The sequence below is a fragment of the Macaca thibetana genome, chromosome 15 (assembly GCF_024542745.1).
Source record: "Macaca thibetana thibetana isolate TM-01 chromosome 15, ASM2454274v1, whole genome shotgun sequence".
Classification (NCBI taxonomy): Eukaryota; Metazoa; Chordata; class Mammalia; order Primates; family Cercopithecidae; genus Macaca; species Macaca thibetana.
In genome coordinates this window covers 39,947,183-39,961,462 of record NC_065592.1, presented here as the reverse complement: position 1 = coordinate 39,961,462, position 14,280 = coordinate 39,947,183, and the positions used below count along the sequence as shown (strand labels likewise).

General features: G+C 38.3%; 1 protein-coding gene across 1 annotated transcript in view; it reads left to right on the top strand.

The window, feature by feature from the left end:
• The window catches only part of STX17 (syntaxin 17), a 77,358-nt gene extending 64,186 nt beyond the window's left edge, over positions 1-13,172 (top strand). Inside the window, exons 7-8 of the mRNA XM_050761517.1 lie at positions 726-812; positions 1,517-13,172. Coding sequence (XP_050617474.1) covers positions 726-812; positions 1,517-1,756 — 327 coding nt within the window. The 3' untranslated portion in view covers positions 1,757-13,172. The remainder of the gene's footprint in view (positions 1-725; positions 813-1,516) is intronic.
• The last annotated feature ends 1,108 nt before the right edge of the window (positions 13,173-14,280 follow it).

Below are 14,280 nucleotides of genomic sequence, written 5' to 3'. Positions count from 1 at the left end.
CATTCCTTCTACCCAGAGATTCCATGAGTCATAGTTGCTGTTGTGCCAGCACAGGTGTTGCCATTTTATGTAGAATGCTTTATTAATATATTTGATCTGAAACATTTTAAACTGTCATGATTTTACAATGTGTTAAGATATACAGGTATAAAGCACAGAACAGTGAATTCATTCACTGTTCCCTACTGCATATTACAAATGGAAAGATCTCATAGTAGATCAAACCATATTGTAGTCTTGTTCCGGAAACATCACAATTTGTATTTATTGGACCAAGGGCATTTTACTACTAAGGTAAATGTGCCTGATTTAAACTGAATCCTCAAAGAAGATAAGTTAGGGAGGTGTTTTGGGGTTTGATTTTTTTTTTTTCCCATCAAACCCAACATGACATGTAAATGATTATTTGGATTTTTTTTTTTTTTTTCTGGAAAGTAGATTCATTTGGAGAATAATATGTTTGTATGTTTGAGTGAATTTTAGTGTGAGATGGTTTTTGCTGTAAAGTTGCCACCCTTTTATTACCTAATAATTAAGACCCCCCCGTTTTTTTATGAAAGTTAATTGGTCCTTTCGACATTGCTTATCAGATGCTATTAATGAACCACTATTAAGACGGCAAGGCTGCAGTACCCGGGGCCCTGATTACAGGAATTAAAATAGTGTGTGTTGACTCCCTGCTGCTCCCCAGCAGGACCGCTCACTCATAATTCCTTTGCATCTAGTCTCAGCAGGAGAAGATTGACAGCATTGCAGACCATGTCAACAGTGCCGCTGTGAATGTTGAAGAGGGAACCAAAAACTTGGGGAAGGTAAGATTCTGCTCCTGCTGACAAATCAATGGTACTCTGGCTCCCAGGAATCTCTAGTATTAACCCAATTGATCTGCTCTCTTCAATGTTGAGGGAACCAGCAATTAAGGAAATAAGGAAGAAATGACACATAGGTAGTGCAAGAAATCAATGTTGTAATATTCTACTCTAAGATTCATTCTATCAGGAGAGGAATTTCTTCAAAGAGAGAATAAACTGTAGCCCTGCTATAAGGTATTTGGTGTTACCAGGAAATATTTGCAGAGGGTGAAAGTGTAAGTATGTGACAGCACACGTGGAGTGGGACCATCTATTTTCCATAGGATGTTGCTTTTAACCCCAGGCACACAGCACAGAATAATCTCTGTGCAACATAAAAGCTTTGGGGGAAATCTGTGGCTGCCGAAACAGTTTAAATAAGCCAGCTAGATAGTTAGTGAATTGATTGTTTTGCAAGTAAAATCAATTTGTAGCAGTCCACTCTTTGTAGCTCAGCTCTCTAAGTTCTGAGATCTGGAGCAATTGCTGTACCTGTGGAATACTTTCTTTTCCCCCTACAAGTACAGTCTCGAAGGTTAATTATGTACCAAGAGTTAAAGAGGCATTGCCAGGAGTAATGATAGGAAAACGCACATCACCACAGGCAGATATTCTCAACTCAATTTCTAAATTGAATTTTTTTTTTTTTTTTTTTTTTTATACAGGCTGCAAAATACAAGCTGGCAGCTCTGCCTGTGGCAGGTGCACTGATCGGAGGAATGGTAGGGGGTCCTATTGGCCTCCTTGCAGGCTTCAAAGTGGCAGGAATTGCAGCTGCACTTGGTGGTGGGGTGTTGGGCTTCACAGGTGGAAAATTGATACAAAGAAAGAAACAGAAAATGATGGAGAAGCTCACTTCCAGCTGTCCAGATCTTCCCAGCCAAACTGACAAGAAATGCAGTTAAAAACCAAACTTCAGGATTATTGGTGCCAACATGTGTATCCTAATGAGGATCTTTGCTGCTGTTGGACCCTCCGTCACCTTTTGGAACACAAGTATATCAAGATAGTGGCTACTGATGTTCAAGTGGGATTGAAGTGTGATAAGTGGATATATTTTGTTGTTTGCTGGGGTGTTCATGGAGATGTTAGAGATTGAGGCCCTGGGCTGAGGGTGTATAATGTATGTCAGCTAAGTTTGAAGACTGCCAAGGAGCAGATTTTCTCCCTGGAAATGTGAAAACTGAACCTCTAACTCTGATAAGGTCTTGAGATGTGTAGAAACGTTGGGTTATGGAAGACTAGTTTCTTCCATAACCCTGAATTGGAGACCTTAAGGCTAAGTGTAGATTATTGAGGTTTGTTAGCAAGGAAAAGAATAAGAGTTCAGAAGCCTTTGTTACCGGATAGGGAAATCAGGGCCTAGTGAGGAGCACGGGTGGACTGCATAATGGAGTCCATTGGCGAACCCTATTGCAGTTTGGTCCAACTATATTTTCTGGTGAAGGAAATTAATGATGTAAGAAAATGAAAGAGGCTCAACTTCTCTTCCCAAAATCTTCTGGCTTCTGAACTCTTCCTCTGCCTCTCTTTAAATAAATAACACAATTTCAAATGGTAGGAGACTTATTAAGCCAGTCACCAAGCTTGGTCTGTCAGCCTGTCTCCTAACACCTCAAAGATCTTGTGCCCTGTGCCGCCCCTCCCTTGTAATTATGAAAAAGTTCTTTGGTTTTTGGGGTGAATTCTACCCATGTATAATGAGGAATTCTCTCATAACCTTTTTTGTCTTGTCTGTCATCTCTGTTCATCCCTTCCTATAACCTCTAGGTAAAAAGAAAAGAAAAAAAGAAATTTCCAGATATTTTCAACATTGTTAGAGTTTGGGCTAAAATGAGCAAGGAGAAAAAACCACCAAGAACATTTCCTGGGGCATGCTCCACTTTTGAGGGGTGATATATCTGCCAGAGAGGGGGTATCTGACCCAGTCTTCTTTTCAGCTGATCTCTGGGGGGAGCTGAGAACTCGCTTGCTACCTCATTTCTGTTCCTACCGTCCTTTCCCCCAGACTTTTTATCTCCTATGCATCCCTTTGCTTTCTATTGCTGCTGTTTCTTCCCCAAAATGGTGTACCCGTGCTTACCTTTCTCACATTCTGGACAATGATGAACAAAGACCCATGCAAGACTCAGACCCAGGGAAGGGTGTGGTGCTAATCTCAACACCTGACATTCACAGCAAGCATGGTCCAGCCCAACCACGTGTCTATCTCAAACTGTAGAAAGGCTTTAAATTTGGAAAAAAAGAATTTAAGATTATGGGCAGCTTCCCTCTGTTCCCCAATTCATTTAAAGTAGGAGGGAATAACCTTTTGCCTTACTTACTCTTTTTTCTGAGCACAGGAACGGGCACGTACACTCCAGGTGGTGTGAGCTGTCTCTCTGCCAGGAGTTAAGGTTCATCAGGGGATTGGACGGTTTATCACTGCTTTCTTTCTGAGTTTACTTTTAGTAACTTTTATTGATGGCTACCTTTCATGTCCTTGTCTAAAGAGACTTTCTCTTTCATACTTCTTGAATCTCATCAATGAATTCCAGTGAAACAGCGCCATTTCTTAGTATCATTAAATAACTAGAAAGTAGCAAGTATTGCTCTCTGCTGCTTTATATCATTAACATATTAATAATACCAAGAAGGAAATATTTGAATAAGTATCAGATTCTGATCCAGTATCTGATACTGGACACCTGTGAGGCTGGGATAATTACTTTTGAACTACATCTCTTCTCTAGTTTCTGGACCTTGCTCTGTCCCTTTAACACAGGGTGATCAAACCTGAATGAGGATCAGAACTCACCCAGGCACTTACTAAAGCAAGATTCCTATCCCTCTGTTCCAGGGGTAATTCTGACATCACCAGTCCAGCATAGTCAGCTGAAATTATAAATCTAAGATACAGCTACATCAAGATTCAGCTGTGTCATTTAATTCTGAAACTCCCAGTATTCTACCCTTCTTCATCACTGCATATTACCCCACTCTTCCCCACCAAGTGGGCTATCCTTTCAGCCCACCAACTTAGTGGCAGCACTAGGGATTCATTATAAGGTAAGCCTGGTTTACATAAGGACCTGAAGGAGAAAGGAAGCCTGTATTTGAAGCTTACACTTTGTGTTGGTATCTCTCAATTTTACTGAGCCAGTGTGGAACACCACTGTATGTATTCATATAAGCCCTTGACTTTTACTGCTCATCAGGATTGGAATATTACTCTAGCGGTCTTCACATATAGGCAAGTTATAGTACTTTTAAAAAGTATCTCATTTCCCTATAATGGAACCTAATAGCCAACTTTTTCATAGAAATTGCTAGAAGAGTTTGATCAACTATGAACGATAGTGTTTATAAGCATAAAATAGTCAGTATGGCGCAGAAACCAATCTTAAAATTGAATTTAATGTTTTATCGTATCAGATTAAATATCTTCTCCAATTCATGTCTTATTTTTACTACAACAAGTTAGAAAGTGGGAACACTTTGATTAAGGTCTTAAAATTTGTGGGCCCTCATTTGGATAAAGGCAGCAATCCTAAGGACTTTTTTTTTTTTTTTTTTTAACCTGAGAATTTCTCTGTAGAGCAGAGATTTTCAAACCTTTTGGCTGTAGCCCACAGTAAAAAAATGCATTTATATCAAACGTTAGAATATGCCTAATGAACATTATGTACCATTCTGATGCTTTTTATATTTTCAGTTTTTAAAATATGCCAGTTGCAACCCACTAAATTGATATCTACCAATGGGTTGCAACCCTTAGCTTGAAAAAAACACTCTCACAGAGGAACTGGAATTTCTTGAATATCTTCTGTTTGCCAGGCACTTCACCAGGCATTTTACAAGTAAGGAAACTGGGCCTCAGAGAAAATAATTTGCAGAGGTTTACTCAACTACAAAGGGGTGAAGCCAGGAATGTTAACTAGGTCTGTTGAGCTATAAAAACTGTTTTATGTCTCTCATACTATACTGCCTCTATACAAAATTGAGATGGGGGTCGGGGCAGGGGCTCATGCCTGCAGTCCCAGCACTTTGGGAGGCAGAGGCCAGAGGATCACTTGAGCCCAGGAGTTTGAGACCAGCCTGGAGAACATAGTGAGACTCTTCATGAAAAAAATTAAAAATTAGCTGGGTGTGGCATAGCACACACCTGTGGTCCCAGCTACATGGGAAGCTGAAGTAGGAGGATCACTTGAACTCAGGAGCAGCCTTGGTGACAGAACAAGACCCTGTCTCAAAAAAAAAAAAAAAAAAAAAAAAATTGGGTCGTCCATTCTGCTTTACCAAACAGGCTTTGCAATGACACTTTCCATTCATTTGCATCTTTTTAAAAAACTTCTGATTCCTCACCGAGTGTCCAGCAGCCTCAAAGTTTTTAATGGTAGCTGATGCAGACATACACAGTGTTCAATTTGGCCCTTAAACTATAAAATCAAGAGTATTTCAATCCATCCACCTGCCTACAAGTTTTCTTAATGTTTACTGGTTATAACCATTGTTTAAACAGTGCTTTTTATGTAATTTAAAAATAAACTTTAATGCTTTATAAAACAAATTTATCATAATTCATAGATCAAATGATTATCCTTTAAAATGATACCCTTGGGAAATCATGTACTTACTGTAGTGATGCTAGTATTAATATTACTTAGACTAATTTTGAAACTGTTCTTTCAGAATTGCCTACAAAGACATTTTGCAGACCATCCCAGAAAGGAGGGTATGATGGTGCTGTGTAGAACTGGCCAGAGTTCCTGGAGGATTCTGAGGTTATACTGAAACTCAGTGCTGTACAGGGAGAATTCCATGAGTCCAAAAACCTCCTTTTGTGGGCTGCCTGCCTCCTGCCCTCCCTTAAGTGCTCTAAGATTTTTGTACAGGAGTAAGAATCAAATACTGGTAACATCAATCACAAGAAGTTGAGGAAACCTGTAATATAACTATATAATATAGAACCTTTTTCTTCCATTAAAGTGCAGAAACCAAACCATGCTTTGTGTTAACCTTAAATATGAAAGGTGTTTCTCAGGGTCCCCTTTGTCCTTCCTTGCTGCCACATGAAATCTTACAAGAAAGATGAAGAAAAGCCTGGGGGGAAAGTTCTCCTGGGAAATGAGGTGTTTTCTTGTTATAAAGTAGAATGTGGCTGTGGTTCACAAGTACTTAACGAATGTTAGATAATGTTCTTAAGTAATCAGAGGCCTAATAAAAGGTAGGGGAGTTTCTCTTCTAGCCTAAATTAATATTAAAAGTTTGGGGGTATTTTTTGTTTTTAAATTAATACTTTGTTGTTTTTAATAGGTGCTTCTCACAATTTACATTCATTAATTTGATGCCCTTTTACAAAGAAACTTCTTAGGTATTATAAACAATCAATGTAAAGGATCCACATGGTATGTATCCACATTGCTACTCTCATATAGAAATGGGAGATAAGAAATATATCTGTGCAATATTAAATTGAAAAAAAAAAACCATAAAAGGTGTCAGAGGCAAATGATTTGTTCCAGATCACAAAACTAGTTGCACAAGAGATAGGATTATAACCAGGGTCTAAGAAAAAAAATCCTGAAGGTAATTTCACTGAGTGTTATGCCATATCAAGTTACCCGCTAAGGCTCGAGGTCTTTCAGACTAGCTTTAACATTCCAAATCAGGCAGTAGCTACAATGGAAAGATAATTGGATGGGGAATCCTGAGATCAGAGTCCTAGTTTGGCTTTGTCTCTTGTAGCAACATTTTTAAAAATCAGGGGCAGCTGTCTTCTCCTATCCCAGCCATGAATCTTCCAACTTTAGTGGTCACCAACTTGACTCCATTCCTTACATCAAGCCTTGTCCTGTCAATTCTCCCTTAAATGTTTGTTGCATCTATTTCTAAATATATCCATGGCCATCACTCTAGTAAAAGACTATTACCTCACACCCTACACTTGATCTTCCCCCAACTTTAAGTGGGTCCGTTCCTCATATCACTGCCACAAGAATTAACAACCATGCCCATCTTTCATTTTTCTGCTGAAAGATTTTCAGTGGCTCCCATTGAATACCAAATAAAGTTTGAATCCCTTAGATTGGCATTCACAGCCTTCTATGTTCTGGCCCCAGCTTTATCTCTTGAAACTCATTACTCACCATCTGACAATGCCACTAAATATCCACAAGAGTGATTTCAAGGTTTTTCTATGGTGAAGGTTCAAACTGGTAATAAACCATGTTTACATTTTTCTGGTCTAAAATAATTTCTATATTACTTTATAATAGTCAGCTGAGGTTTGTTTAAGCTCTTGGACAAGCCTAAAACTTGTATCTTGAAGAAAATATTTTTTTCCACCCAAAGAAATTGCATTCAATTTCTTAACCTTCAAAACAATGTCACTGTTGTCACCTGTGCATTTGATAGCTAAAGCACAAGTATTCTTCAGGAGCATAAATACTCCAGCCTTGAATGAATACTCCAGCCATTGTCCAGCTCCTGTGAAAAACTTAATATTTGAGAAAGACATTCAACGGTATGTGTTTTCTATACACTTCACAAGTAGTTGAGATTTTCTTGTATTAAGGTTAATCACTAAAAAGATGTTTACTTGGGTTTCATTATCTAAACCCCCTAAAGATGTTTTCCATTTTATTGTTAAACACTTGGTGTTAGCAAGGGTCAGCACAAGAAAAGGCCCAATGGCAAGTTGTTCTGCAAATTCTATAAAGCTTACTGAATTCATTTGTCATTTATAATGTTGCTGAGTGGTGCTCGAATAAGGAAACATGCAATAAATTTACTTACTTAACCAACATTTAACTGAAGGCCTGTTGTGTGTTGAGTGCTGGGGCCATACATAGAAAAATACTAGACCTATAGACTCTACCCTTGTAAACCATTCAGACTAATGAATTCAGATACCTAAAGCAAGTAAATCCCAGTAAAACATGGTAAGTGCCCTAAGAGAGGAATGAGCAAAGTAATACGAGGGCACACAGAGTGGAGGGACCAAACTCTGTTTGGAAAAGAAGGGGCAGGCTTTGTGGAACATGTGGTATTCGAGAGTACCTAAAGAAGAATATGCCTGATTGAAGACGGAGTTATGGACGAAGGGCTCAAAACATAACATGGTGGGCTCACAGAAAACTAAGAAATTAAACACACCTGAGTGATGAAGCTGGTTGGATGGAAATAGACTAAGATGTTATCTATTTAAAATTTAATACTTCTTCATAGGAATTGATATATTGCTTTGTGTCAGATAAGACTATTACTCCTCTGAGTTCCTCATTTTGCCTTCTTGCCAGGGAAGTTAGTATTAAACTTCACATTTGGTGGAGTTTTTGGTATATTTGGCATATTTGCCTTTCCCAGAGGTTGTGCTTTCTTCCCTCTCTGCTTAAGAGATCATCTGCTTAACACTGAATGCCCTCTTTGTTCGTAATAGTCATTCCATATTTACTGAAAACCCACTGAGAAAACAGTCATGAAACTTACTTCTTAGTGTCCAAGTCCTTCACAATCGTTTTCCATCTCTACATGAATATTTCTTGACCACTGTAATTCAATGGCTCCAGTTTTCACTTACGGTTAATTCTGCAATGTTCTCGAACTTCAGAGGGGTAAAATTCTTTCACTGGTGGTGGTGTGATCTCCCCAACTAGACTAATCTGCTTTCAGGGCAGGGATCATATCATCTTCTTTGAGTACTTCTTGCCATGAAATAGAGTGATGAGAAGGAAAAAAGAAACTACATTCCTGTTAGTGATTGTTAGATGATGAGTGATGAGGTAATAGCATGTGAGTTCTGCTCTCTTTTGGGGACGTGTATTGAAATATGAAATAGCTTTCTAAGACATATCAAATCCTTGCTTAGTACCCACTTTTGTATATTAACAGGAATGAATGAAGCAACAGAAGAAATCCAGACAACAACTCCAGGACTTGGAAATCATGAATTTAAATTTTCAGAATTTGTAGGTAAAGATATTTCTATCTCTTTTTCCAATTAAAAGTCATGACTTGGAAGAGAGAAGATATAGGACCTGAATCACTGAAGAAATACTGTGAGAAAATTTGGACTGACTTATCTTCCATCCTACCTTAGGATTGCTAGGTCAGAATAGCAGGAATCCAAGAAGTATTGATAGTCTGACAGAGTAGTATTGAAACAGGGTGCAGCAGCAGGAATGTAATGGCCGTGTCAAGCAAGCAGGTATTGGCATTGGGCAAGGGTGGGGCTGAAGAGGTAAGCATTTGACAGGATTTGAACCTGGGTCTCGAATGCTAAGGTTCATGTACTTATTCCAACAAACAGCTGCTCAATTAGCTGATAGGAATGAAAAGAAATCCAGCGGCATTTACTAGTTCTCCATAGTTCCCTTTCTTTCATCTATAGGTTTTACTGTTCATAACAGGTTGCTGCCACTTATCAGGGTACACTGGGGGTCAACAATTCAGGATGTCCTTAAGTCTTCCTCCTTCCTACCTTGACACCTTGCTATCTCACAGGGTGGTTATGAGGATTAAAAGACTAAATTCATGTTCAGTGCCTATAATAGTGCCTGGCTCCTAGTAACTGTGCAAATGTTAATTGCTGTTACTAATTGTTACCATTTTTTCCCCAAAGTTTAAAGGAAATGCACATTAATTTTAAAAAGGTATCGTGTACCTACAAGAAGTGTTAGGGAGACACCTAAAATGAGTGGAGACTTGAGAAATATACTAAGAATCCTTAAAATGGTTTTTTTTAAACGCTTTATTAAGAAGACTGTTCAAAGATGACAGATGCCTGGTAGAAAGTGCATCTTTCTCATCTTTATTAAGAATGATATCCAAACATGAAAATATGTAAGATACGGTTAGGAGCAGGGTGATCATACATCCCAGTTTGTCTGGGACAGTCCTGATTTACATCTGTTGTCCTGGTGAAATTATTACTAATGCTCCCTTTTCATCTCAATGTCCTGGTTTGGATGAAAAAAATTACATGGTCACCTTAGTAGTAAGGGCGATGAAAATAAGTGTGTTATCAAAAAACAAAGAGCATCTATATTTAAAAAGAATTGATCATTTCTAGGCTCAGATAAAAAACAAAATCCCAACGTTAGTGGGAACGTATACATGCAGGTTAAATTACTACCAGTAATTGTGAAAAACAAGAAAATAGAAAATGTTCCAGAACACTGAGCTTGGGCAAAAGGCTAAATTTAAGGGGTAAAAGCTGAATTCCAGAAGCCACACACCAGGAAATTTACCTTTGAATCCTGGAAAATTTCTGAATGGACACTTGTGTTTTAAATCAGAAAGCCATGCTCATTTTGAAGTCAGAATTGATCACTCAGAATTGACGACCTGTTCTATTTTCCTTGCTGTGTGCATAGCCAGGAATGCCATGTTCGATTCCGCTTCCTGGGCAGTAGTCGGGGCAGGAAAACAAGGCGTCAGAATTCTAAGATTGATATAATCCTATGTAGGCAAGTTTATACAGGGCACCAAGACAGTAGGCATGTGGATTCCTCCCTGGTAGCCGTGGCAATAAGTAAAACACATGGGACATGTTGTTATTACCTGAGAAGACTAGAGCTGTGAGGAAAAAACAGGTCAGCAATACCTAATAATACTTTTTATTACAGTAAGATAATATAATAATGACAGTCTTTATTAATAACAATTCTCCTGGAGAAGGGCCTGATGTGCTTAGGAAAGTACAGCTCTTTCTGAGCAAGAAAGCACTTCTAGGAAGGCTCCCAATTCCCAAGGCTGTACACACCTCCATGTTCTCTGCGACTAACTCACATCCTAGCACCTACAACATTCCATTATTTACACATCTATTTGGCTCCTTCACTCAACTTTCAGCTCCTTGATGGTAGGTACAGTCTCCTTACTGTTAGATCTCTAGCCTGGAAACAGTAGATAATGCTTGCCGAATGGCAGATGGTGTTTTGAAAACCACAACAGGGCTATTTTGTCAAGTCTTTTGCTCCATGAGGCCAAGATAGGGTCAGGTTTACCTCACAGCAAATGTGGAGTTCAGAAATTTTCTGGCACCTCTGCAGGACTCTGCATTACCCAAGAGGGTATTCAAGTGTCATTCTGATAGTTATGTATCTCTGGCTTGGTGTGCACTGTAAGATTTTAATCTATTCTAGACAAAAACTCTTAGGACCCCAAAGCCGGATTCGGATACAGGATTAAAGGTGACTAGATTCACCTAAACATGTATTTATGATGGACAGAATCATCAGATAATTGAGATTTGCAGATTAACCAGTAGAGCTCATTCCATTTGTGGTGATGCTTTCTTGTTCTTTATTCATTTGCTCACATACTTATTATTTAATTTGGCTTTTTGGTTTTTTTTTTCCATCAGAGATTTCCTGAGTACCTTCAGTGTCGCAAGTGCTGGGATTACAAAGATAGAGGAGTTCGTGCTTTCAGGGCATTCACACAGTAATAAGAGAGATACATGTACTTCTAACTCTGAATTAGACTGAGTACTCTAAAATCCATAAAGGACTGTGGGACCACAGGGATTGACAAGTGTTATTAGGCACTAAGGATGAATGGGAGGAATTTACTAAGCAGGGTTGGGGGAAGGGAGCATTTTAGAGAAGCAATTTGTAAGCTGCACTGTTCCTCTTCTGGTGACTCTAAAACCTATTGTTTAAGGGCAGGCCAGCCTTTCCCCAATGTGTTCTTCAAGAGGGAAGTTGGATGCTTGCTGCAACGAAAGGCTGGGTTTGAGTGATCACATGGATTCATATAGCTTCCCATTCTGATTTGGTACAATTACCTGGGAAATAACTTTAAATCTGAGAAAGCTAGCAACTGTGGTCATCTAGATTCTGAGTAAAGTGTTTACAATATGATGTTATTTATAACAAAGTGAATTAGTAAAAAGTCTCAAATATAGAAATATTTTATAAATATAATTTTATTACTTGGAAATATATACAAAAATTCAAACACAGCTAAAAAACAGTTGCTAAGCAGAGTTCCTATCCAACCTGGTTTAATGAACATAAAGTTATCAGCATAAAACTTGAGTCCTGAAACAACTTATTGTCTTCAGGGTCTTTAAATAATGGGTTTAAAAAGAGGTAACTGTTTTGTTCTTTACACCTATTTAAATCTTTCCCCCAAATACAGAGTACTAACATTTGTTTGGTTCATGAGGTTTTATTTTAGAAAAATAGCTAAAGCTATTAGCTAATTATTTGAAAACTGCAATATGTTTCCCCATTTCCAGTCTTCTGTCACCTTACATTCTCCATAGTTTCTCAAAAATTCCCAATAGTTGTTAACAGAAAGCATTTGCAACCGCCAGTAGCTCTCTAGGATACAGAAGTGCGGATCTAACAATCTTGAAATCATTTAAGGGGGCAATAATTTTTTTTTATTTTTCATTTTTGCAATTTCATGTCATTTTATTTTGGTCCAGCCATATCTCCTTGTAGGAGAAAAAAAAAAATGAGTTATTCTGTTCTTCCTGATTGTCAATTCATTACACTACTTTATCCATTCTTTTTGCTCTCAGGTTTAAAAAAGAAAAAAAAAAAAAAAGCCTTCTGGACAACCTTAGCATTTTCTATAAATTTAAGCTTATTGTGAGCTTGAACATTTCAAACATTTTTATATTTCACTCTCCTCTAACTTTTATCATGCCAGTTTTCCGTTCTTTTGCAAATGATCTTTGACAACCTGGCTTCATCAGAGAGCTCTGAGATGCTTTAGATGCCCATTCTCTATCTTATTGGCTAGGTTCTTTTAACTTAAAAAATAATAATAATAATTTGTAGAATGTCATCTAAAAGTTTTCACAACGTGAAGAACTGGAAAAGGTAGCTGGCTAAGAAGCAGAAAGGCCTCCTTTTGGTTTTGGGAGTCAACTGTGATCTTCAGTCTGGCCTTGCATCCTCTCTTCCCAGCTGAGAAGCCTGAGGCCCTGAGTAGATTAAATAAACTGGGGAAGACGTCTACCTGAAATGGTCTGATTCACGGTTCAGAGGGGAACAAGTCTAAATTTGAGACTTGCTTCCACAATATTCTTTCTCAAAGTTGAAAGTGAACATATTTCCCTGCTTGCAATCTGTTGATGGATCTCTGCTGTCTACAATATATACTACAAACCCCTTAGTCTGGTACACAAGGCCCTGTGTGACCAGCTCCCATTTCTTTTTCTAGCTTCTCCAACCCCAAATGCCTTACTAAAAGAACTTTTTTCTCTAATGCATTAGGCTGTTTCACACCTTTGCTCAGATTATTCCCTCTCAGCCAGATCTCTACCTCCTGAGAACACCTGTTCATCTTTTAAAAGCTCAAAATAAAAATAATGTCTTCAAATCTCTGCAATTGAGTGCTCCTTTATGCCCTCATTAACCTTTATTTTCTTCTGTCTTTACATCTATAACACGTTACAGTCATTGTTTACATATCCATCTGCTGACTAGACTGTAAACACCTCTAGGGCAGAAATAATGCTTTATTCAGCTTTGTCAGGTACTCTAGCACCAAAAAACTTGCACTGAATAAATGTCAGACTGAAATCTGCTTCCCTGTGACTTCCTCAAATCCTAGTTCAAGCCCTGGGATTCAGATAGACAATGCCAGCCCTTCAAATATCTAAAGACTGTCCAGTCCCAAGTCTTCTCCACACAGAACAGCCTTAACATCCATATCTTAAAAACCTTTTTATCCAAGCTGTCCTTTCATGGAGTGCACTTGAGCTTAGTGACTTTTTATAAAATTAGGTAGGCACCACGTCCTAATGAGTGCTGAGCCCCTCAGGGTAAAAAAGTAACCAAGGTCACTTCGCTTCTCATTCATTAACTAAATGCCTGATGGTGACTACTAAGTGTCCAGAAATTCTAGGCACTAGTGATATAGACATTAAATTTAGTTTCCTTGTCCTCAATGGCTTCACAGTCCAGAGAAGACAATGATAGTGGCAGGGCTAGAGCCTAAGCCCAGTATGCATGAATGCTAAATAATACTTCCTCAAATCAACTCCTTTTTTTAACAGCCACTTTATCATCTTACAGAATAGTGAACACGTACTCCTTGAGGCCTTTTTCATAATAACTGCTCTTAAGTCAGCTCTCTGCAACCTCACCCCTGAATTGTATCTTTTGTTGATTATTTTTTCAAACCCAGTTACAGGATTACCATATTATTCCAGTTGATTGCATGTGCTGCTTTTGGTCCTGTGTGCTATCTTGTTGAATGTTTGTGAATTTCCATGCTGACCTTCACAGATCTGGTCCATCATCTAACCTGAAGACCATAACTCTAACTTGATTCAACTTACTGGCTAAAAGCAATGAGGATAACAGAACTAAGGCCCAACCTCTAGAAAGGTCCATCCTACTTTCTTATTCACAATCTGGTACAATACACTAAAATATACCCCTTATCACCTTATTAACATTTATTATTTTCAATAAAACTATGG